This window comes from Terrapene carolina, unplaced genomic scaffold (genome assembly GCF_002925995.2).
Source record: "Terrapene carolina triunguis isolate 2854851 unplaced genomic scaffold, T_m_triunguis-2.0 Scaffold68, whole genome shotgun sequence".
NCBI lineage: Eukaryota > Metazoa > Chordata > Testudines > Emydidae > Terrapene > Terrapene triunguis.
The window spans coordinates 47,337,270-47,363,455 of NW_020664419.1; the positions used below are offsets into that span (position 1 = coordinate 47,337,270).

Consider the following 26,186-nt stretch of genomic DNA (forward strand, 5'->3'; position numbering starts at 1 on the left):
TGGCCTCCGGAAGCGCCTGGAGGTAGGCAGAGGAGCGGGGATGCGGCGTGCTGGGGGGGGAAAGGGGGGTGGCGGGTGAGGGGAGCTTGGCAGCCGCAGGAAATAACTCCGGGGGGACAGGGAGCTTGGCAGGCTGCGGAAATAACTCGGCCCACGGGCCGCGTGTTTGAGACCCCTGGTCTAACTCATGGATGTCAAAGTCATTCTGTGAGGAGGGCTAAATTCCACTTCTGGTTGTGGTTTGGGATATAAATTTCAGTTCACAACAGACTTCACACTGACGTCAAGGGGAAGCTTGAACAAAGTTCAAGGGTAGAGTATGCAGGTCTGGATTAATGCACAGGCAAACTAAGCATATGCCTAGGGCCCAAATGCATTGGTGGGGTCGGGGCTGGTGCCCAACAAACAGCCATACACTCTGCTCACCATAGCCGGGCTGGCCATGCTGCGGGACCAGCTGTTCATCCTGCTGCTGCTTGGGGCGCTCACCTGCCATGACAGCAGGGCGATCAGACCAAATTTGAGTGAGTGGCACTGTGACCAGTGTCATGATACGCAGCCCCCTGAACAACAGGAACATGAACAAATGGTCCAGCAGATCCACAGCGTGGCCAGCCCAACTGCGGAGAGTGTACTGAATGGCTGTTTATTGTTATTCATGAGAAGATAGGGGCCAAAAAGTGTATTTTACCTCTGGTGGGTTAATCTGGCCCTGAGAGTACAGCCCCGTGTAATAACTTAAAATGTAGTTGTTATTATTTGTTATGTAATCAATTATCCTTGTGCAAGTGGTAAAGCAATTATAATAGATCATCTAATATTTTTATTGCAGTAACACTTGTGGGCCCTGAACCTGAAAGAGGCCTCCTTGTGCTAAGTGCTGTACAAATATTTAGGGATGTACTTTCCAGTTTCATCAGAAACCCTAATAGGATGCAAACAAAGAAAAGTATTTTCCTTATTTTCCACCACTGTGTAAAAAGTTCACTGCAGTCAGGAGTCCTTGTGAGCTGTTTTGCCCAAAAAGGCAAGTCCAAGAAATTCTCCTGGGAGGAGCTAGTTTTAGGCATATGATGTTTTTGCAGTTATACGAGATCCCGTGTCCCATCTTATTTTATGTAATCTCAGCTAGTTGCTCTTTGTAAGGTAGTTGCTATCTTGCTACCTTTGCTCCAAACACATTTATCTAAAAAAACAAACATTTCCAAGAGATTTTCCTCTCTTTGAGGGTTAATGTTATTTTCTGTGTATGTGTGATGCTTCCCAGGGTTGTGAGGCACCCTGCTACCATTTGTCCTTAGCATGAGGAAGTCTTGTCTGTGGGTCAGATCCCCAACAGCACCAGCCTCTGGAAACACAAGCACTGACTTTCAGGACTATGTAGACCCCACTCTCTCTTTACAGTTTAACGGCAGGCACATTCCAATTCCTGTGTCCTCTGAGCATCTCCCTGGAATGTCCAGGCCCTGATCCACTGGACACTTACAGAATTCACAGATCCTCTGTTCCTGTCAGGGCCGGGCCATGGACGGCCTGTGTACACCAGTCAGGAGATGAGTAGCAAAGTCAGAGTTGAGCGGGGTCCGGATACCAGGGAGTCACACTCAGGCACCAGGTTACAGACAGCAGGCAAGTAGCAGAGTTGGAGACGAATGAGGGTCAGCAGCCGGAGTCTAGTGTCCACAGAAAGGCACAGTCTGGAGCGGAAGCAAGAAGGTGGTCTGTCTCACTGCTCAGACAGCTCCCCATGATGGGCTCCTGGTTTATATACTAACTTGAGCCAATCAGTGGGCTGTGGTGGCCCACCACTCAGACCCTGCTGGATGATACTTCCGGCAGTGTCTAGCTTCACTTGGTCCTCCAGAAGAAACACAGGCTAAGCTTCCAATGGTGATGTGTAAGCGTCAGCTGCCCAGAACCACCATGGTTCCAGGTTCTAGTCCTCCAGGTTCTTATACCATCGCTCCCCGTTCTGGGCCCTCTTTGGGGTGATGCCACCCCAGGATTGTTGTGGTGAGTTTCCAAGAGTAGAATGCACATGAGTGCAAAACTAATTAGGGTCTGAGCCTCTGTGAGGGTACTGCCCTGAGGCCATGTTGGATGCATCCGCTTCCGCTATAAACGGGCAAGTCAGGTCAGTGTGTGCCAGAATTGGGGCTATGGTGAAACTGATCTTACGCTGGTCAAAAGCAAGCTGGGCTTCAGTTGACTAAATGTACTGAATGGCTTTACGAAGGGGGGAAGTCAGGAGGGCTTTTTGTTCAGAAAAGTTGGTGATAAATTGCCTATAAAAATTCGTGAAGCCCAAGAAGCACTGAAGTTCTTGGCAGGTCTGGGATGCTGTCCAGTTGTGGATGGTTTTCGCCTTCTGCGGGTCCATCTGAATGCCCTCCAGGGAGATTGTGTAACCTAAAAATTCAGTGGTGGCCTCGTCAAAGATGCACTTCTCTAGTTTGGCGTGCAAATCATGCTTCTGTAATCTCTCCAAGACAGACTGGACATAATGGCAGTGCTGCTCAGGGGTCTCAGAATACACCAGCATATCATATCCGTGACATAAACGTAGCCTTAATCATGAGCTAAGTCTTCCTTGCAGCTTTTAGGTCTACTTTGATGAGTGGCTTAAATTTCTCTGAGGCCAAAAGATTGGGCACTGTTCTTAGTCCTAAGTATAATATATGAACTAATTCTCTACTGATGAAACATCTCTGTAGTATTGTTACATCATTATTCTCTTATTCTTCTCTTCCAGCTTCCTTGGTTACATTTACATAATTATTCCAACATCTAGTTTGGTAAGAAGAAAAGAAAGTTGGGCTTGTTTGTCTCAGTGGGAGTTAACTAATCCATCTTAAAATAATGATGACAAAAAAGACCATATCTGCAAGCAGAGCTTCCCTGATTCTCTTTCTGTGCCAGATGATTACTGCATTGGAAGTACCTCTTGATCGTAAGTATTAACTTGTGAAATAAGCGTGTTATAATGGAAGATAATGACAACATCTAAAACCAAACACTGAGAATGTATTAGCAAATGATGGAGAATCTATGTATCAAAACATTTTAATCATTAAGTGTTTACTTTCAATTTATAATGTTTTAAAAGAACTGTACAAATAAAATGGCCTACATTATAATTATTAGCCTGATGATGACTGATGGAAGATTTCCATAATTATGACAAATTTCTAAAAGTATCTATTATAAGCCGGGCTGGTATTGTTAAGGTGGCCCAACACTTCCCATTATAAGACCCTGTCTTCAGTAGTTTAATACTTTGCTGAACTTTGACCATTTTGGCTGAAATTTTCCATTCCATGTTCAATGCCTGGTGTCTGCCTTAGGTTGGATTTTTTTGGAAAATTTCAGCCTAAACTGTTCAGTCATTTTCAGGAACAGGCTGGAGAAAAATACATTGTTTCTCCCATGGATCATTCCAGGGAGGAGGTCCTGGCCCAGGACTGGCAAATGTAATTAAGAGCCGTAGGCGGCATAGGGGGACAGCTTCCCCAGGGCCAATCCTCCCCTTCTCCCTGTTTGCAGGTGGGGGGGGGGTCGGGGTGCAACAAGGGAGGGCCAGGGGGCTCAGATCTCCCCCCTTTGGCCATAGACAGAGAGGTGTGGAAAGCCGGCGGGAGGAGGTCCTAGTTTCTTCAGGGAGCTGGGAGGGAGATGAGAGGGTAGTGGGGGAGAAAGAGCTGCAAGCAACCTCCTTAATTCCTACCTCTTTTTTTTCATAAATATCCCAAGGTTAACATCTCTGCCCCAGGCCACCTGGCACCCCAGGGAGCAGGTCACCATGTTAGAGTGGCATTTCCTAAATTTGGAATGCTTGACTTTGCGACCTTAATAATGTTCTTTTAACCAAAGGGGTGTGTGTGTGTGTGTGTGTGTGTGTGTAAAATACTAAAAATAAACTACATAAAAGTAAAAGTATCAATTCAGTAGAGAGACCTAAGTGTTATGGTAGATATCTCAATGAAGATCTCTGCTCAATGTGCAGATGCAGTCAAAAGAGCAAACAAGATGGTACAATATATAAAGAATAGGATGGAGAATAATACGTAAAATATTATAATGCCATGTAGAAATTAGTGGTGCAGCTTCATCCACAGTACTGTGTAGTACTATTTGTGCCATCTCACATGGGTATTTCAGAATTATAGAGGGTTCAGAAATAGGTAATGAAAATGGTTAGGGACATGAGAACCTTCTTACATGTTGAGATATTGAAAAGGCTGGGATTGTTTACCTTAGAAAGAAAACAAATAAGAAGGGGCATAATACAACTATATAAAATAATGAATGGTACGAAGAAAGTAGATCTGGAGCTTCTGTTCTCCCTGTCTCCTAACATGCACAAGGAGATGTTCAATTAAATTAAAAAATGGCAAATTCAAAAGTGATAAAAGGAAATAGTATTTTCTCTTGGGGCATTCTGTGCCAAAAAATTGAAAATTCTTCATGCAGTATTTCAAAATTCTGCAAATTATATTTGTCAAAATAACACTACATAATCACACCAGTGTCAGTTATTTTGGTAATTTATTTCAAAATACCTGTCAGAAAGTATGTCTGTAACAATACAGACACACACTAAAAGTCCCCCAGGAGTAGAGAGTTAAAGAAACCCCTATGAAAACCCAGTTCCTGTTTCTCTGCCCCCTTTCCTCCCCCCAGAGCCCAGCCATGGTACCCCTCCAGCCAATATACCCAAACCTCTCCGTTGCAGAGCCCAGTTGTGGGGCCCCCCTGGCCCAGATACCTCCCCCCAGAGCCCAGCCACAGGGCCCACCCTTGCCCAGATACCCCCGCACCCCCCAGAGCCCAGACATCCACCCTCTCTCGCCCCCAGAGCCAAGCCGTGGCTCCCCCAGCCTAAATACCCACCCCAGAGCCCAGGGATCCAGAGGGTGAAACAGCCTGATGCTTGGTCCCAGGCTTGCATGGAGCTTCCTGCGTGCTGCCGTCTCCTTCCCTGAGGATGTGCTGATAACTGCAGCTGCCAGGAACCCTCTAGCTTTCTCCCCCTCCCCCCAGCAGTGTCTTCTATGTGTGAGCTGGGCTCTGTCTGGTCTAGTGGCCCCTAGTGGTGGCCCACAGCACTGAAGCCCATTTCTGTGTCGGAAAGGAAATTCTGTGTGCACAATGTTAATTTCTGCAAAATTCTGCATTGTGCAATGGCACAGAATTCCCCCAGGAGTAACTGTTCCACATTTGTAATTAGACTGTGGAACTCACTGCTGCAGGAAGTTGCTAAGGCTAAGAACTTAACAAGATTTAAAAAGGAATTGGATCGTTATATGGATAAGAATAATATCCAGAGTTGTTGTAGGTAACGCTAATGACAATTTTGGAAGGGGTATGAAAACTCCATGTTTCTGGGTTTACGACAATCTCTAATTATTACACACTGGGATGAGACCTAGTGTGGGGGTGCAGATTACCCTACATCTATCTACTGTGGAGTTCTTACACCTTCATCTAAAACATCTGGTGCGGGCCATTGTTAGAGACAGGACATTGGACTAGATGGACCATCAGTCTGGTCCAGTGCAGCAATTGCTATGTTCCTATATTGAACACTTCCGTTGATTATAACCACGTAGAACAGAGAAACCCAGTTTAAATCTAGTCATATTTAACGGAAAATTTAACAGATGTTAATTTTAAGACAGGGAAACTCAAACTTTGCTACACCAAGGGTTATGTGGGCAATTTGCTGGGAGTCTGAGGTAGATTCCTAATTGGTGTAAAACAGCCCCCTTCATCTTCGAGCTAGTGGTGTAGCCTGCAGGGACTAAAAGGCAAGAAGGTAGTTCTGCAACTTTATTCAGGGCATTCAAGGCGTCTGGCTGCACTTCCATTTTGAAGATCAGTATGGTCATGGGCCATGTTTCAGAATTCTGAGCCACAAGTTCCCCCTTAGGTGCTATGCCTGTCTTAAACCAATTGTCTGAAAGGACAATTCAGGACCACTGATAACAGGGATTAATACGTGAGCAAATTCACTGATGTCTCTAATCTGCATGGTTTCCTTTACCGCAGTGTTGTCTGTAATAAACAATTATCTACTGTAATGATCTTGGGGTTCATTAAGCAACAAACCAATGAATGAGAAAGGAATAAAATTTTTAATAAAACAAACTAGAGAGATTCTGTGGTGAACTGCTGTACACAGCTACATAATGTTCTCATTCCAGCTTACATCTCTAAATTCTTATATTCATAATACTGTCCCTTATGAGGGAGCGTCTCTAAATTATAATCTTCCACAAACATATGTCTACATCCACTACTGTAAATGCTTGTTTTTCTTTAATAACAATACACCTAAATTGCAAGCATTTCGGGTTTTTCCCTACACATTTCCCAAATATTTCAAACTAATGACCTTCATTTCTATAACAAAATCAATATATCTAAATGAGACTGGACTTGTAAATGCCCTTACAGCACTACATTACTAAACTGCCGTTCTGTGATTTTTAAAGCATGAGGTACGAATGCCTGTGTTTTCTAAGTAGAATTTGTTTCCCTGGCTCTTTAATTTTACACAATAAAAAGAAAAGTAATTCAATCCCCTTCTTAGGTTTGAAATGTATATAGTTTATTTGAATGATTTTAATGTGCCCATCACAGTGGTATCTGGGCACATGAAAGACCGTAAAAGCAATGCTTTAGATTAGATTAACCTGCCTTCAATAGACAGCACAAATGGACCTCTTACCTATCCAATGCCAGCTCTTAACAAGAAAGAAGTATGCCCTCCTACCTTGACCTCAGTAATTCTGTCTGAGTATATAATATAGAGGCAGGGATTTTTCAGCTGATACAGATAAATATCCATTAATGAAGAAAACAAAGAATCTGAACAAATGTCTGTAGCTAAATTATTGTTTTTATAAATAATGGTAAAAACAATCAGAAAATTCTTAATTATCTCAGTGTGACCAAGGGATGATCAACAGTGTAGGTAATGAAAGGTAGTTTTAGTCTTTTCATTCTCTGAAATATTACTGAAGATGGGACCATATGCAAAGTAACTGGTATAAGGATGAGATCATATAGTGTAGCATGTGACAGGGAAGATTAATTGTACTTTTCAGTTATTTTTCAAATTGAAATTAATTGCCTGTCTGTGGAATAGAGTTAGATGCTTTTGTGTTTGTAAGAGTTATTTTAGCTTTAAGCATTTCCTTTTTATTTCCATATGGTCATATGGGTAGATTGATTTTGGCTGCAGCATGAGAGCAATGCACTCTATTAATTCTGATTTCCTGTCTCCTCAATACTTCCAAATCAATGTTCTATGTCCTTTTTAGGTCAATGCCACATACCATGGTTGCCATTAAAAAGTGAGCATTTCAGAGCGGTTTCCTATACAGTGGAATCTGAGCTACTGTAGTATTTCCTGACACAATGGGAAATGTTTTTAGTATTTCAGATATTACACTGTGGTAAAATGTTCTCTTTATAAATGACCACGTATATATCAGAGATACTTACCTTCCCTCTCTAAGATGCTAAGTTTCTTCTTACTAACAAATGATTCTCTTTAATCTTTGTTTGCCCATTCACCTGCTGATTCTGATGGGGGGAAAAGCAATACTTCTCAAAGAATGTAAGTTTCTGTCCACAAAAAATAGATAGTGAAAAATAAAATGTGTGCTGCTTAAAATTAATACTTATTTTGTTGAGCATTAAGTGTAAAGTCCAAATAATGTGGATCTGGTATTTGTTCACAGTTGTGTTTGCTGTGGCTAAACGTTTTGTGCATGCAGTGTTAAGAAAACACTATTGTATACATGTCAGCTTGAAGGTATTTTTATAAAATAAAACATTCAAACACAATTTGATTTTACTTTACCTGAACAGTAAGAGTCTTATAATTTTTTTTTTAAAGCAATTTGCTATTGCTACTTTCAGGAGTAAAAACATTTGGTGAAACTGAATTCATTGAGAGGTGTGCATGCATAAGGCAGGGACAATATGACCCACTCATTTTTTTATACCTCTGAAGGTGGAGAAATTTTTATTTCTTTTTAAACAGTGCATACAGTAAATAAACTAGGTCTAGTCTTCCTTCAGGATGCACTAACACGGACATTGTGCCCATTTTGAGTCCAGTGAGTTCAAGTACAATGGGACTCCACATAGGTTTGAATGTTTTCAGGTCTTGATGCTGCATTGAGGTCTTATATGTGCATCAGGTGCTATCAATATACTGTATTACAAAAGTGCTCAGATTGTACCCCTTTTCAGACAGCACTTTTGCCATCTTAGAACACTGGGTATACTGGCCCTGAGAACTGTTCCTCAGAGGGGAAAAGAACTAGCCTCTGACTGCTTCTCTACAGGAACATGTGAAGAGTCATCATCCTGGGAAGAAAACCTCCCAATCACTTTCCTGTATGCAGTGAGGGAGGAAAGGAGATGCTAACCCTGAAGGACCTGTTCTGTTCTATTCTATATAGGGTATTATACTATGCCATGTTACCATGGTATTTGAACATATCCACCTTGCTATTCCAGGAAATGGGGATGTTCAACTCCCACTACAGCGCACTGGGAAGTATATCCTGGAATGGTTGGCCCCTTGTGAAACCATTTCTCTTTCTCGTTTCAAGATATGTATTAGCTAGTCAAATAGAGAAATATGCATTTGCAATGAGTTAATGAAAACTGTCCAAAATTTGTAAAAAAGATTAGCTCTCAGAATTTCAGTACCTTCCTGTTAGTGTGACAGTTAGGGCCCAGTACTGTGAGGCACTTGAGCACCTCCTGTGAGATGCTGTGCACTCTCAACTCTCATTGTTAGGATCAGGATCCTTGTTACTAAGACTTCTTCTAATTTTGAGGTACTAACCAACTTCTAGCTGGAAAATCATGCGTAGTTGTTTTATGACTCCTTTGCAGCATGTTTAGTGCAATCTTAAGGTCCCAGTGCTACAATCCTTACACACAGAAGTGTCCAAGAGGAACTTTATGGTGAATATTTTTCTCAGTGAACATTTTTTTACCTATGTAAGGGTTTCAGGATGATACCCTTACAGATCAGTTCAGATAATTCAGTGGTTAAGTGTATACTGGGGTGTACATGCTTACGTGCACAATAATTTACATTTGTTTTCAGAGGAATTTACTCTGGAAAAAAGCAGAATATGTGAGGAAGTCATAGGCCAAGGGATTTCATTGACTTTATTTATTTAAAGCTGAACATATTCAGGGATAGAACTCTGAACTACTGTAATGATACCCTGGCAGCCACTGTAGTGTAAAACAGATTGAGAGTGAGATATGCAGTAAGACATTGATTGTCACTGTCTGCAACTCCTTTTTTTGTCATGAAATTTTGCATTCCTTTCTGTGCAAAGAGAGGTGCAGTCAATGGTAAATGATTGCGAATTACTTTCATAGATTGGCACCAACTCCTTCACCAGGAGAATGAGTTTCAAACGATGCCAATCATTCTTGAGCACTTGACTGACCCTGACATCTCTTGTTCATCCTTGGGCAATTCAGCAAAATGGATATTCCTTATTATTTTATGGAAAAGGTAGAAAATGCAAAATCCATTTTAGGTTTGTTCAGTACTAGGAGAATAAAATGGAAAAATTCTACAAGTGCTATTTTTGATACAGAATTCCCAAATGTGTCTGGATATACTTATTTTTCTAAACACTTAAGCTATAGTCAAACTTTCAGGTACAAATTTATGCAAAAATTCTTTTACTCCTGAAATGTAGTCAAGTGTGAATTAGTCATGTTACCACTGAAATTTAGTGCAAACTGGACTCCTACTTGGAGTGTTTGAAACACATCCAATGTTTATAAACTCAAAACAATGTACATCACTTTTGATTGGTTTGTGTACACTGAAGAGAGCTCTTTTCAAGTGTAAATTGGGGCTCTTGTTTGTTTGTTTTGAAATATTTGTTGGCTTTAAGGATTCAGGTGTCCTTTGACTTCACAAATATTGAATGAGTATATCTGTAGTATATTAAACAAGGAACATCCATGAAACCTCTTGGGAAGGGTCTTCAGTTGTGGTAAATCAGTACAGCTTCATTGAAATGAATAGAGCTAACCTGATTTACAACAGTAGAGCATCTTGCCTTTTGAATGCAAAGGATACTTTAATACCAGTTTTTTGTTGCTAATTTTGTCTTTTCTGCCTATAACACTGGTGTGTTGGTACCTTGAAAATATCATTTTTTCTTAATGTTTCTTAATTATGTTCTGCAATAAAGTATCACAGCCTCCAACAATAACTCAGCAGTCTCCAAAAGACTACATTGTTGACCCTCGAGAGAATATTGTAATACAATGTGAAGCAAAAGGAAAGCCACCTCCTAGGTTAGTACTACTTTTATTGTTTTTGCTGTTACAGAAATAATGTAGAAAATCTAGAATAACAAATATGAAAACTAAGAGGAAATGAAGTAATTTTCTAGACTAACACACAGCTTTAATCTAAACTAGTAACATCAAATCAGTGTGAAGTCTTATGTTTACCATCCTTGTTATTTTTATAATAGTAATAATATCTGCATTAAGTGAGCCCTTCCCGTAAAAGTGCTGAGGACATTGAACTGAACAACAGTACCATAGAAACATTCTAAAAATGTATAGCGTTACAATTTTGAAACATCCTCTTAAAGTTTTCACTAGGAAAATCAGTAAGGGGATCATTACTGTAAGAGGAGTAGTCAGCTGTACATGGGGGGCACTACAAAGCATATCATAGCACTGGTCTGATCACCTTCCATCCTTGGATATCCTGGTGGAATTTCTAAAATGCAGGTGGTGTATGAGCACACATAACTGCTAGAACAAGGCTGAAAGTGGAGGTCTCAAATTCATCCATGGTCTGCACCATTATTTGCTTGATTGATGTATTCCATGATTTCTAAATTGTACAATTTTGTGAGCAAAATGCAATGAGCTAAGGAATGTGTGTCAGCTTAAACTTGGGTTTCCTTGATTGTCTAGGTTTATTTTATAGCTTTCATATTACTCAGAGTTAAGGCTCTCTATAATTCCATTATAAGACCCTCTTTTCAGTTGCTTATAACTTTACCAATTTTTAATAATTCTGGCTGAAATTTTCTATGCTACATGTCTGCATGTTAGGCTGAATTGTTTGCAAAGTTTCAGCAGAAAGAATTCAGCTGTTTTCTAGAATGAGGGTAAGCAAATATATATTGTTTTGCCAATGTTAAAAAAAAATCTTACAACTTTTGTTGAGAAGCTCTAATTCCCTCCAGTTTTTAGAGTGGGGTCTTGAAAATATTCAGGGATGTGACTATGGGATCAAAGAGAGGTTCTTTTTGGTGTCCTCATGAAAATCCACCTGAATTTATTCAATTTATAAACATCTGAAAATTACCATTTGTATATGTTCAGTAGAGGTTTGATAGAGGCTGGAAGTAAAGTTCACCAAACATTTTGTGTATTGAGCATGCTCCACTCACACAGTGCTCTATGCAAACTACACTAAGCATTCTTCACCCCACAGAGCTCATAGACATACTCCAACCCAGGACTGAGCAGGACTTCTCATGGAATTGTTCCTTCTGGCATCTGGGGGCAGTTGTGATGCTGGACACCAGACCCGAGAGCAGGGAGACTTTCTCTCCTGTGCTCTCAATGTTTTTATTGTAAGATGTTTTTAATGTCACACGTCTGTTATAGAGTACGGTAGCATCTCTAGAGTTAATGCTGCACCAGGATTTCTATTTTAACAGAGGTAATGACATTCTCTAAAAACTCTGTGTTGAGTGAGATGATGAATTTGTAATGCTTACTGTAGTTTGTAAAGTGCTTGAATTTTCTAGTGCATTTTCCAAAGGAAAGCGGGGGAAGGGAGGAGGGAAGAAGTGACGAGACGGGGACAACCTGAGTTTAGTTATGCCTATTTTCATAGGCACTATGTGACCAAATATGTTTTTTGATTGAGCTAATTGACTTGATACAATAGGTCAAGCAGTAGAGGCTCATCTTTTAGATCAAGTGGTTCTGGGTTAGATCCCTGCAGACACAAATGGGAATTAGCACGGCTATGGAACTCTGAAGTTTGCTAGGGAGAGGGTTAGTGCAATGTAACTCTTTGTCCCCTGCTATTGAATAAACCAGGGATTCTCAAACTGTGGGTCGGTACCCCAAAGTGGGCTGCAAGACTTGCTGGAGCATGGGACCAAAGCCCGAGCCCCACTGCCTGGGGCCAAATCCCAACAGCTTCAGCTCTGGGTGGCGGGGCTCAGGTTACAGGCCCCCCTCCTGGGGCTGAAGCCCTTGTGCTTTGTCCCCCCCCATCTGGGGTGACGGGGCTCAAGCTTTGGGCCTCACCACCAGCGCGGCAGGGCTTGGATTTTGCCCAGCCCCACCCCCCGGGCCCAGTGGAGCTCAGGTGGGCTCAGGCTTTGGTCCCCTCTCCTGAGGTCGTGTAGTAATTTTTGTTATCAAAAGGGGGTCGCAGTGCAATGAAGTTTGAGAACCCCTGGACTAAACCATATATTGAGGCTTCTGAGTGTGCTACTGCTTCTAGCTAACAAGCTGTCTTTTTAGCTCAAGCAACAGAAACTCATGCTTTTAATCTCGGAGTTCCAAGCTCAGGCTCCTACATTGCCCATTCCACACCTATCTATCTGAAGCTAAAATTGAACCCCATCTACCTTCTACTCGTGGTGCTCATGGATTACAGAAACTCTCCTGCACTGTTCAACCATAGGAGGACATACCACAGTTTAAGCTGTGTGAACCCTGCTGAGTTGGTTGAATTTCACTTGTACTACATGTATTTAGATTTATATGTAAAAATCTCACTAGTAATCAAATATAAATGTGCAATGTATGGCCAACTTTTGTATGTTTAAGGGTCTGATCCTGAGAGGTAATGAGTATCAGCAGCACCCACTGACTACACTTGGGGTTGTATGTGCTCAGCACTTCATGAGGTGCAGCCATATAATCACGATCCTAGCATTGTATCAATGTATTTTTGGAAGTAAGAGAATATATATTATGAATGCATTTTTAGAGCTGTAGGAGTGGCATACTGTGGATCTATTTCTTTTCCTGAAAAGAAATCTTTATGAATTGTAATACTGTACATTCTCAGCAGCTACTTTACAAAACATCAGTTGTTTTAGGTAACACCAAAAGTAACAGATTGGATATGGCCTACGCGAATGCAAAATTTAATGTATAGAATCACAACTGTTTGCATTAGAGTAGTGAAAAGCAATCGAACCCACAATATTACCTTTTTATTCACTCTGGTAACTTAAAAAATGGACAAACCAATTAAGAGACATGATCTCCTGCTGAGACCTTATATGACACATTTCAGCCCAGAACAAATTCTTACAGGCCAGTTATAAACCCTTTGAATAATGGGGTTTATAATGGAAATGCTAATGCAGCTTTAACAATATCAATTCTAGCAGATTTCACTGTATCATCTTTAGTGGAAAATGAAAGCATTTTTTTCTCTGTGATTAGCTTATCAATCCTTCTGTGTAATTTTATAATATAAATATTATAAATAATTTATAATTTGTAATTTTAAATAATATAAATAATATATAGCAAAACTGCTGACCTTAAAATGGCATCTATTAACAAGTGTAGCCAAGTCTTCTGTCTCAAAGCATGTGTGTTTATTACTCATTTCCCAGTTAAATAATTCAAATATATTGTTCTTAAGCCACATTTTTATGCGACACACAAAAATCTCTATGGTATTAAGAGATTTTCTGAAGTTATTTTTCTTGTTTTTTCCAAATCTTTAGTAATTAGTTTCCTATTCTTGTATTTATGATTCTAGTTTCTCATGGACCCGTAATGGAACTCATTTTGATATAGATAAAGATGCACGGGTAACAGTGAAGCCAAACTCAGGAACCCTTGTAATAAACATTATGAATGGCGGAAAGGCAGAAGCATATGAAGGAGTATATCAGTGTACAGCAAGGAATGAACGTGGAGCAGCAATTTCCAATAACATTGTTATACGCCCATCCAGTAAGCGTAACTCTAAAATTCATCAAACCTGAAACATTTGTACTTATTTGTTTTATTGTGAACTTTTTGGTTTAATTATTTTCTTTTTTCCTTTCCTTTAAAAAAAAGACATCTTTTTAATCATCAAAGCGATCTTGTTAGAAGGTAATTGTACAGTTTCTGATATTCTGGTTTAGTGCTATACTGCATGAAAAGCTGCCAATTTTCTCCAAAGTTCCTTAGTAAGTTAAACACCCAATATGTTTTCCTGGTTTTCAGTATGTCTGACTCATTTGTCATGTTTAAAATTGGACAGTGTATAAAACATTACAATTAGAAAAAAGAATTGTAAATCTTTAACATATTTCTGTGATGTGGAGTACTTTTTTTAAAAAAAATCTGTTCTTGCAAAGTAATTACTTTTTTTTTCTTTCTTTTTTTTTTTTAAACAAACGCCTAACATGGAGTATATTGAGACAAACACACATATCCCTCCTGTCCCCAAATCTTAAAATTTATTGTGGTATTATATTGTCGTACTTTTCAAACATCACAGCTCTTCAGCACAAATGTATTTTCTTGAGCTCCTCTTATTTTTACCATAGTCTTTGTTAAATCTCTCCACATGTAATGCCATTTTAGAACTGTCTGACTTTGTTTTTTCTAATTGTATGCATTGCTTTTCTACATTATCCAGAATCAAACTTGTTAAATGTTAGTGATTACCCAGAAGAATCCCTTTCTGTTTGATTATTTAGAATAAAGCAATGATTCTCTAAAACATATAAACAACAATATAATGAAACCTTTCTTTTTTCCAAAGACAACACAACTACTCAGAAGTAGAAGTTATAATCCGTGTACAGTAAATGTCAGAAGACCGTTCCTTTTAAATTATGTTACATATATCGTTCTTTCGTGGGGTTCTGGAACTTTATCAATCCAGAGTGTTTATGAATGTGAAAATTATCTTCTACAGGATCCCCCTTGTGGACTAAAGAAAAAGTAGAACCAAAACATGTCAGAGAAGGTGATCCTCTAGTACTTCACTGCAGCCCTCCAGTTGGCTTACCACCACCTATAATATTTTGGATGGATAATTGTAAGTTTATATTAACTCTGTATAAATAACATATTTCTTGACCATTTTTATTACTGTTCTAAGTAATTTGTAATTACTTATGAAAAATTGCAGCAGACAGTGTAGTTACTCAGTGAGGATAAAATCCAGTCTCTCCTTATGCAAGGCTGCACTGTTCCACAGAACAGGAAGGGCCATGCCAGCAGAGAGGCTGCTCATGAGCAGTGTGTGCAAAGAGGGTTGGGGCTGTCTGCATGTGTCTTGTGGTTTTATATTTGCTGACGTATTTTTGAGGGGAGATAAGGAAGCAGCTGAGAGCACTTACAAAGAGATGAGACATTACAAAAGGCAGAAGGTAGGTCACATCTGGGGTCCACAGATCACTAATGTATTTCTGTATGTATTATAATGAAAATAAATGTGCCCTTGTTTTTACTTAGCTTTCCAAAGGCTGCCTCAAAATGAAAGAGTTTCCCAAGGTCTAAATGGAGACCTTTATTTTTCTAATGTAAAACCAGAGGACACTCGTGAGGACTATATTTGTTATGCGAGATTTAATCACACTCAGACTATACAGCAGAAGCAACCTATTTCTGTGAAGGTGTTTTCAAGTAAGTATTATTTTTCTTAATTATACATTTATATTGTATTTATCTAGATTTTTTACTTGCTGGCCTACAATTAAGTAGTTGTATGTGACAGAGAAATTGTAATCTTCATCACAATAAATAAGAAATAATTCTATACAACTTTAAAATATTAATATCCAGTTTTCTTTATAAATACTTGGCAAAAACATGAGCTGTCCTAAATAATACATGCTGTTTTACTTTCCATGTTCACTTTTAAAGTTTTACATTAAATACTGAATTTTTCCTTTTCAATAATATCTCACTCAGTTCACCTATATTTTGTAACATTTTACTTATTTAAAAATTATAATATGATAAATACTGAATTTGAATTGGCAATCCTATGTGCGTACACCAGTTCATAATGATCATGACTGTTCAAATGAATTAATCAGCAGACAGCTGCAATAACATATTGCTTTCTGCTTGTATTGTTAAATCGACTTGGCCATAGAGATTCACGTTTGATGCCCAGTAATCTGATTTACCCCACTTGTATGCATTCTTCATAATATTCTGTTTATTTCAGTGGATTCATTGAATGAAACTATATCTGCTAATTTGAGTGACACTGATTTTTATGGTGGTGAGTTATGGTGATCCCCACTGGTATTCTCTCTTTCATAGTAGAATTTAGTTAACTAACTTCACCTCCATGGCTACTTACCTTTGACTCCCCTTTCCAATTTCTAATAAATATATCCATTAGTACTGGTGATAATATACACTTTACAAAGGGATGGCACAGTGTGATCCTTTAAAAATACTTAAATAATTTTGATGTAATGTCAAAAATATGACACACAACAAAAATCTCAGCTTTTACAGCAAATGAATCCAGTCACACTGGCAGATTTTACAGATTATTTGTCTAATTGCTTCTGTATTATGCTGTTCATTTTTGTTTTTCCTCTAATTTAATTGGTAAGTGGAAACGTTCATTATCACTGGGACTAGTCAATATTACATGCTATATCATAAGCATTAATAGTAGCTTTAAATATTTTAACAGATGCTCTTAATATTTAATAATTTACTTAATATACTATTCATTTTTAATCTGTTCATAAATGTAAAACTAGATTGAATTAAAGTCTAATACTTTTAAATGTATTTGTAAAATTAACTTAAGAGAAACAAAATTATGGATATTTTTGTTTTAATTAACTTTAATTCAGTCCGTGTTGAATGGTCTGTTTTTCTACATTGTGGGCCATATCCTCAACTGGTATAAATCTGCTTAGCTCAGTTGACTTTGATGGAGGCACACAAATTTACATCAGCTGAGGATCTGGCCCCACAATTTTACATTTTATGTGATGGATAGAAAATAGGTAAAAATATATTATTATTTTATTGTATTTATCTTGAGGCCTTTTCCATAACTGAGGTTCTATAGACACTAATCCTCAACTACTGAAAACCAAAATATCGCAGGAGCATGACAACTTTTAATTGTCTACATAAAATTTAAATTTAGTTAGAGAGCAAACCATAAGGGTGGGATTTCTGCAATAGGGTAATAATGACCTGCAAATAGAATGACATATCGAGTACAGTTATTAAAAATCCATTCAATTGGCACATGACAAAAGGCTGCAGAAGTCAATTTGCCACGATTTTTCACAGCCTTGAGTGGGTTTTTGCAGTACATGAAATGGGCAGATTGTTTATTGTAGTGTGGCCTTTTTTTGTGTTCCCCTTTCTCTGTCTCTTTTCCTTCTGAAGAGTCACATTTCATATACCAGCATTTGAGATGCTCTATGTACATCCTAAAATTATTTTAATGTGCTCTTTATGACTGAATTTAGCAATAAATCCTATGTCCAGATAAACAAGGCATATACATCTTTATATTGCTGCCCATATAAAAAAATACCACAGCAGACTACTGTGTTTTAAGCTATTATAGTAGAATACTGGAGTATTTTTATAATGTTTATTTCGAGAAAACAGTCTGATCCGATTTCTGTATCATTAATATTTTAAAATGGAGTTATGAAATACTGTAATAGACTTTGAATTAAATCAAGAAGTTCCAAAGGTTTTAGAACAGATATAGTAATCTGTGTATAAATTTGGGTTTAGATTTATGTCTATATATTGGCCATGTTATTTAATTTTTATTATTGTGGAGAAAGCACTTGATCATATAGTTCAGGTTTTCCAAAACATTCAAATTAAAATTATGTCTTAAAGGGACAAGACATGGCTGAAGTTTATGAGAAAAGTCCTTTGTGGACTGGAAGATTCTGAGCAAAACATATTTTAAACTGCAATATATCTTGTCACTCTCATTATGTTTTTGAATACAACAGGTTTAATTTGGTTCAGTTTTTTTCTGTGTCTTATTTGTGGTGTTAGTGGAAGTACAGAAAACATCAGATGTTGAATATGATTCCTGCAATATGATTCCTGCACCTATGCAGAACCTGCAATATGATTCCTGCACCTTTGCAAAGCCTAATTGAAGTGTGTGGGGCTCTGCACAGATGTAAGGGTCCGTATGAACCCATCACATTGCAGAATCAGGGCCTATGCAAGTACAATATCGAACAGGTTGGCTCTTTTTAATGTATGTGTCCAATATTACAATGTTTCTTATGTCCAGATAGGATTCTAGTATGCTGAGCAAAACCCTAACCCTTTGTAGCTCTGCAAATTCTTACAAAAGGATTTTTGAATTAAATGAACAATACACAGAAAAACTCCTGTGCTAAATTCTGGAATGCCCATATGCATGAAACTGAGCCCTCATTTTAATATTAATGTATATGCTATCATCATACCTGACTATAAATATATTTACTGTCAGTATTCATATGTATTGGAAGCAGATGGATTTTTGCTGGGTTGGGAAATATGTTTGAAAAATATCTTTCTGATTGTTTTCATTATTCTAATTTTTTTTTAATCAGCCAAGCCATTGACAGAGAGACGACCAACTCTTTTAACTCCAGTGGGGAGCACAAGTAATAAAGTGGAACTAAGGGGAAATGTACTTTTGCTGGAGTGCATTGCAGAAGGATTGTGAGTTGCTTTTTCAATCAAAATGTTCTTTAAATACAAAGGTAGAAATACTGAGAAATATTTCAGAAAGAACATCAGTGCCGTAGAAAGTACTCATAGCATAATGCTAGATGTCATAATGATAGACGTTGTTAGATGCACAGAGACAAGCAGATAGAAACTAAAAACCGAGGTGTTTGTTTTCAAAACATGACACATATATTTGGATACTGATAGATTAAAAACATATTTAGGACATAAATGAAACAACCCTTATTATGCTGGCCAATCTTTACACATCACAAAACTGCTGCACAAACTCAGCAGTATTGATTGTTTATGTACAAGAGAGGCCAGATAGTAGAATAGCATGGGTGCTTCAGGCTACACTTGGGATGCATCTGCAGAGGTGTAGGGAAGAGTTTATGTTCCCTCTGCATGACTGAATCAAGCCAATGCTCGTGTTCCCTCACATTTATGATAACTAAACTCTCCGAAACTACAGAGACAAGTAAGAACCTGCTGACTTGATCTTCATCTACTGACAATAGCTGGCAAATCACTTGTGTGGGAAACCTTAGGGCCACATTCTATTCCCATCTCTGGCTTTTCTTTGTAAATTAATTTGTTAATTGGTATGTATTTATGTTTCTTTATTATAGTGTTTGGTGGCCCCCACTAGTACCTGTGTGCATAGGAAATCACAAAATAATACTTTTATCAATGAGTCTACCAATTTGATAAATGAATTTTACCTAACACATCCGCTTTTAACTCTTAATAAGCAATTGGCAGAGAAGGGTACATAACTGATTTGGTGCAGAACTAGAAACATTCTATCACTTGTTGAGACTTCTGTGGTTCCCCAAGATCAAAAAACAGTCAGTGGCCCATGTTAGCATAAAGTACACATGATTGCATCAAAATGGGGTAAAATTCTGAAATATTAACCAAGTACATTGTGTCATCATGCATTTTTCTCTCTTGTCTAATTTCATGGTGGTTTTTTATTAGTAGATAACAGTGCATGTGGAGCCAAATTCTGCTCTGTTAAGCTGTTGTAAATTAGGTTCTTCTAGTTAACGCCATCATTACTGAGAGCACATCTTACTGTATATAATTTTGGATACTAGATTTCTAAATGGATATCTGCCTTGAATTATTTATATTTGAGAGGTGACATTCTACTGGAGAAACAAATATACTTTTTTACGTTTAAACATTTTAAAATATATCTCCATAAGTTTGGTCAGCTCACATGTGGTGTTAAAACAAACAATTTGCTATTAGCATTTCAAAATCTCAATACACTACAGATCATCTGATATTTTAGATGTGGGCCCAGAACTTCAACTGCACTGAGTGCATCTGAAAAGAAGGGGTGGTTGGCCTCCCCGAATACAGGGGCTGCTCTGCGATGGGTTCATCCCCAGCACATTTAGGCCTGGTCTACACTACGAAGTTAGGTCAACGTAAGTCACCTTGTGTCGACCTATTTGTGCATGTATCTATGATCAAATTTATTTCTGGATAATGTAAGTGCCTTGCTACAGTGAAGCAGTAAAACTACCTCCCTGAACAGTAGGGAGCCCTAGTTGACCTACTGAGGTTGACAGTGTGAGTGTAAACCAGGGGTCAGCAACCTTTCAGAAGTGGTATGCCAAGTCTTCATTTATTCGCTGTAATTTAAGGTTTCGCATGCCAGTAATACATTTTACATTTACAGTGGCCAGCAGATGGAACCCCAGACTGGCAGTGGGCTGAGCAGGGCCGGCAGCCGGGACCCCAGGCTATAAAGCGGGACCCGCTCAGCCCGCTGCCGGTCTGGGGTTCTGTCCGCCGGCCCCTGCCAGCCGGGGTCCCAGCCACCAGCCCCGCTCAGCCCGCTGCCGGTCTAGGGTTCCGTCCATCCAGGCCGACAGCAGGCTGAGCAGGGCCGGCGGCCGGGACCCCAGTCCGGAAGCAGTGTGCCATGGTAAATCAGCTCGCGTGCCACCTTTGGCACACATGCAATAGGTTGCCGACCTCTGGTGTAGACAATGTCTGACCTATGTCAACCCTAACAGACCTCCAGCAGCTGTCCCACAATGCCCCACAATGCCCCATTCCCTGCGGCAGTGACTGGTCTGGTTACAGTTGTAAACTCTACTGCCCAGGGGTCACAGAGACGGCAAGCCACTCCCCTACTCCTCCTTTAAAACTCTCCAGATGTTTTTTGAAATGTCTCTTCCTGATTGCCCACCTTTGCAATACACCTATCAGCTCATCCTTGTTGTATCCAAGTTACTGTGTTGGCTCCATGCACTGCTACCTGGAGTGGGCAGGAGATATTGAATCTCCTGGCCCTGTGGGGAGAAGAGGCTGTGCAAGCACAGCTGTGGACCAGCCGTAGAAACATGGACATCTACAAACAGATTACATGGAGGATGCTGGCAAAGGGGTACAACCGGGATCAGCCACGGTGCCATGTGAAAGCAAAGAAACTTCTCCAGGGATATAACAAGGCCAGTGAGCGCAACATTTGATCTGATGGTGCCCTGCAGACCTGTCCCTTTTACAATGAGCTGCATGCCATACTTTCTGGAGACCCCACCAGCACCCCACAGACCACCATAGATACCTCAGACAAGCCTGATACAGAAACCCCTACTTTGAACATTGAGGAAGAGGAGGGGGATATGCAGCGGGTGGCTCCAACCATGCTGCAAGCCAGGATCTGTTTGAGACTCCGCCTCAGTCTAGCCAGTCCCACCAGGCAAGCACAGATGAGCCTGATGAAGGGGAAGTGATCTCAGGTAAGTCTGTGCATACATCTTTCCTCACAGTGTTTAAATTTAAAGATGGAGCCCATCCCATCCCCAAATTAATAAGCCACAGGTATCAACTTTCCACTGATTTACTCACATGAGAAGAGGTAGAGGTACAACAAACAAGTTGAGATGGCAGCTGCGTTTTCATTCCCCGGTTGGCTGAGGCAAGTGGGACAGGGCAGGATGCGGAGCACTTTGTTTATGTACGTAGGGATGTCCATTTTATCCTCCTGGGAGAGCTCAATGAAACTTCCATGGGGCTACTCTGCAATCCTGTCCCAAAGGTTTCTAGGGATGGCTGCGTTATTCCTTCCTCCGCAATAGAACACTTTCCCATGCCACTTTGCAATGAGTTTTGCAGGCACAATTGAAGTAAACAGGCTAGAGGCACAGGGACCCGGGCAGCTTCTGGATGCCAGTAGGAGCTGTGCTCTGTGCCTTTGTTACCCTAAGGAGTGAGATATCAGCTAAAATCACCACCTCCTATGGAAAATAGTGAGAATATTCAGTGCCATTGCCCTGTACTCAGTACCCATGGAATAGGGACTGAAATGTTATTGCTTCAAGTATCAGAAAATCTTCCCCCCGGCCCCTGGCAGGCCATATTCACCATGGCTGGGGCTGTGCCAAGGCGCTCTAAAGCTGAAGTGTCAATATGCATTTCTTATTAAAATTGTTTATGGGATTGAGGAAAGGGAATTTAGAAACTTATCTTTCCCTTTCTTTTGTGACTGTAAATCCATTGGTACATCTCGATTTTTATCAGCAGCTTCTGCTATGATGGCCTTGAGGGGTGCCCCCTCCACAGCCCCAGAATGTTTGACCCTGAGGAGGAGGAGAAAGAAGACATGTTCAGAGAGATCCTACAAACCAGTGCTGCATCTGACTATGAACAAAGGGCTTGGAGGGCCAGTATGACTGACAGCATGGAGACGGAAAGAGGACAGGGGAAAGGCCCAGGAATCCCAGCAGGACAAGGAAAGGGAAATGTACCAGGACATAATGTCCAATAAGTACAATTATATGTTGGGAGGCAGGGTTCTACAGTCCTGGGGTTCATTTCCAATTTATCTCTTAAGTTCCTAAAGCTCATGCTTCAGGGTTCAGACAGCCACCAGCAGGGGTCTGGAAGATCCCCCTGTCCAACATATTCAAGGAGGGTTTTTTTTTAATCTTCTTCCTCTAAAGCATTAGGGATGGCCATGGCTGGAGATGGGGCATTGAGTAGGTAGGGCAGGGATCTGAAGTGGCACAGTGCATTCTCTCTCTCTCAGGTGCTTTGCTGGCTGATTCTTGCTCACAAGCTCAGGGTCTCGCTGACCGCCATATGTGGTGTAGAGAATGAATTTTCCCTCGGGTCAGTTTAACAGTGACCTTGTGGGGTTTTCGCCTCTCTCTACAGCATGTGGGTGTGGGTCACTTGCCAGGATTGTCTGGGTATATCGCATTTAACCATTTCCTTGCCATTGTGGGGACTCAAGTACTGGTGCCCCTTGGTCCCTTTTATTCTCTGCCTGTGGCTCATAGTAGTCTAATCTCCTGTGGGTTGTAATACTTTGGTCTCATTTTGAATGTTGGGTTTGGAGTGTGGGTACTAAGTGATGTTGGTGGCCTGTGATAGACATGAGCTCACATTAGATGATCTAGTGGTCTCTTCTGGCTCTCAACTCTATGACTCTAAGTTTTAGGAATGTACTGGGGACAAGTTTTTGTTTCAGAAAGTGGAGGAACTGGTTGTGCTTCTGAAGGATTCTAAGGAAAGGGGAGCAAGATCAGCAGAGTAAGGACAATGGACTTCAAAAAAGCAGTTTAACAAACTCAGAGAACTAGTAGGTAAGGTCCCTGGGGAAGAAAAGCTAAAGGATAAAGGAATTCAGGACAGCTGGCAATTTCTCAAGGAAACAGTATTAAAGGCACAACTGCCAACTACATTATTCCAATGTGAAAGATAGGAAGAATAGTAAGAAGCCATAATGGCTCGATCAGGAGCTCTTTAATGACATGAAAATCAAAAGGGAATCTTACAAAAAGTGAAAACATGGATGAATAAGAAGGAGTACAAAATAATAGCACAAGCATATAGGGACAAAATCAGAAAAGCTAAGGCACAAAATGAGTTACATCCAGCAAGGGACATAAAAGGCAGTAAGAAGAGGTTTTTTAAATATATTAGGAACAAGAAAAAGATGAAGGAAAGTGTAGATCCTCTGCTTAGCAGGGAAGGAGAGCTAATAACTGATAACATCAGGGGCTGTGGTGTTTAATGCCTATTTTACTTCAGTCTTCACTAAAAGATTAATGGTGACCAGATACTCAACACAATTGATATTAACAAGAAGAGAGAAGGAACGCAACCCAAAATAGAGAAAAGAACAGGTTAAAGAATATTTAGATAAGTTAGATGGTTTCAAGTCAACAGGATCTGATGAAATTCATCCTAGGGTATTTAAGGAATTAGCTGAAGCAACCTCAGAACTATTAACTGTTATTAACTGGAGGGCAGGTCAGGTCCCAGAGGCCTAGAGAAGGGCAAACATAATACTTCTCTTTAAAAAAGGGGAACAAAATGGACCCTGGGAACTGTGGACCAGTCAGCCTAACTTCAGTCCCTGGAAAGATACTGGAACAAATGATTAAACAATCAGTTTGTAAGCACCTAGAGTATAATAGGAATAGCTAGTATGGTCAAGAAAAAATGAATGCCAAACCAACCTAATTTCCTTCTTTGAGAGGGTTACTGGCCTTTTGGATAGAAGAAAAGCAGTAAATATATCTTGATTAAAATAAGGCTTTTGACACAATCCCACATTATATTATCATAAGCAAACTAGGGAAATGTTGTCTAGTTGAAATAACTATAAGGCAAATGCACAACTCATTGAAAAACTGTATTCAAACAGTAGTTATCAACGGTTCAAAGTGAAATTGGCAGGGCATATTTATTTAGTGGGGTCCCGCAGAGTTTAGTCCTGGGTCCACTACTGTTTTTAATTAATGCCTTGGATAATGGAGTGGAAAGTATGCTTATAAAATTTGCAGATGACACCAAGATGGGTGGAGTTGCAAGCACTGTGGAGGACAGGGTTAGCATTCAAAACAACCTTGACAAATTGGAGAATTGGTCTGAAATCAACAAGATGAAATTCAATAAAGATAAGTGCAAAGTACTTCCATTACAAAGGAAAAATCAAATGTACAGCTACAAAATGGGGAATAACTGGCTTAGTTGGTAGTATTCCAGAAAAGGATCTAGGGGCTATATTGGATCACAAATTGAATATGAATCAACTGTGTGATGCAGTTGCAAAAAAGACTAATATCATTTTCTGGGGTATATCAACAGGAGTGTATGAAATGGAGGTAATTGTCCTGCTCTACTCATCACTGGTGAGGCCTCAGCTGGAGTACTGTGTCCAAGTCTGGGCAACACACTTTAGGAAAGATGTGAACAAATTGGAAAGATTCCAGAGAAGAGCAACCAAAATGATTAAAGGTTTAAAAAACTTGACCTCTGAGGAAAGGTTAACAAAACTGGGCATGTTTAGTCTTGAGAAAAGAACACTGAAGGGGACCTAATAACAATCTTCAAATACATTAAGGGCTGTTATAAAGAGGACAGTGATCAATTGTTCTCCTTGTCCACTGAAGTTAGGACAAGACATAATGGCCTTAATCTAGAGTTAGATACTAGGAAAAACTCTCCAACTATGAGGATAGTTAAGCTCTAGAATAGGCTTCCAAGGGTGGTTGTAGAATTCCCGTCATAGAAGGTTTTTAAGTACAGTTTGGACAAACTCCTGTCAGAGATGTTCTAGGTTTACTTGAGCCTGCCTTAATGCAAGGGGCTGCACTAGATGACCTCTCCAGGTCCCTTCCAGTCCTGCATTTCTATGTTTCTATGATGGGTCTTCTCAGGCAGCAAACCCAAATGCTACAGTCCCTGGCTGACCTACAGGTCCAAAAATCCAAGATTTCCCACCCTGGGTAGTCCTTGGAGAACTCTATAGTCACTGCTTCCTGCACCCCCCACATGGCATTGTGGGCCGCATCTCTACCCCTACCACTCCAAGCTGGGGAACAACAACAAAAATCAGGAACAGCGTCACATACATTGACCCGTGAGAACCAGGGTTGGTGTGTGTAGCCACAACGGACTGCATGTGTGCACTCAAATGGACAGAAATGTTACCTCCCTTTCCAGTGTTAAAGTTCCATCCCTTTAATTTATGTTAAACATTTGTGTTACATTGTCTGAGGGTTTTTCCCCCCACATTGTTTTTCTGCACTGTTTTTCCCACTCAATAAAGTTCTATTTTTGGATAATACAATTATCTTTATTAGTTCACAACACATATTGCAGAATTCATACACAAAGTAATCAGTACTTGTAGATTTACAGCATGTACCATTTAATTCATAGCTTCAGGAAAACATCCGGTCATACTTATAAATGTACAGCTAGCACTACACAATCCTGAGCAGCACCCAAAGCTCTAGGACCAGAGGACAGTTCAGCACAGAACACTACTGTGCCTGACCGTTAAAGTGCTCTTTCAAATCCTTCCTCGACTGTATAGCTCCACACTGGGCTCATGTAAAGGCCCTTGTGTCTGGCTGTTCAAACTCAGCAGATAGCCACTCAAGCTC

General features: G+C 39.9%; 1 protein-coding gene across 4 annotated transcripts in view; it reads left to right on the forward strand.

Moving 5' to 3' along the window:
• Positions 1-2,779: 2,779 nt before the first annotated feature.
• The window catches only part of NRCAM (neuronal cell adhesion molecule), a 117,909-nt gene continuing 94,502 nt past the window's right edge, over positions 2,780-26,186 (forward strand). For 3 of the 4 annotated variants that reach the window (XM_029910824.1, XM_029910823.1, XM_029910825.1), the window contains exons 1-8: positions 2,780-2,950; positions 7,607-7,624; positions 10,254-10,359; positions 13,832-14,028; positions 14,987-15,109; positions 15,529-15,699; positions 16,250-16,306; positions 18,639-18,750. In XM_029910824.1, the coding sequence (XP_029766684.1) occupies positions 2,860-2,950; positions 7,607-7,624; positions 10,254-10,359; positions 13,832-14,028; positions 14,987-15,109; positions 15,529-15,699; positions 16,250-16,306; positions 18,639-18,750 (875 nt within the window). In that variant the 5' untranslated portion in view covers positions 2,780-2,859. The remainder of the gene's footprint in view (positions 2,951-7,606; positions 7,625-10,253; positions 10,360-13,831; positions 14,029-14,986; positions 15,110-15,528; positions 15,700-16,249; positions 16,307-18,638; positions 18,751-26,186) is intronic. The other variant, XM_029910826.1, reaches the window with a different exon arrangement.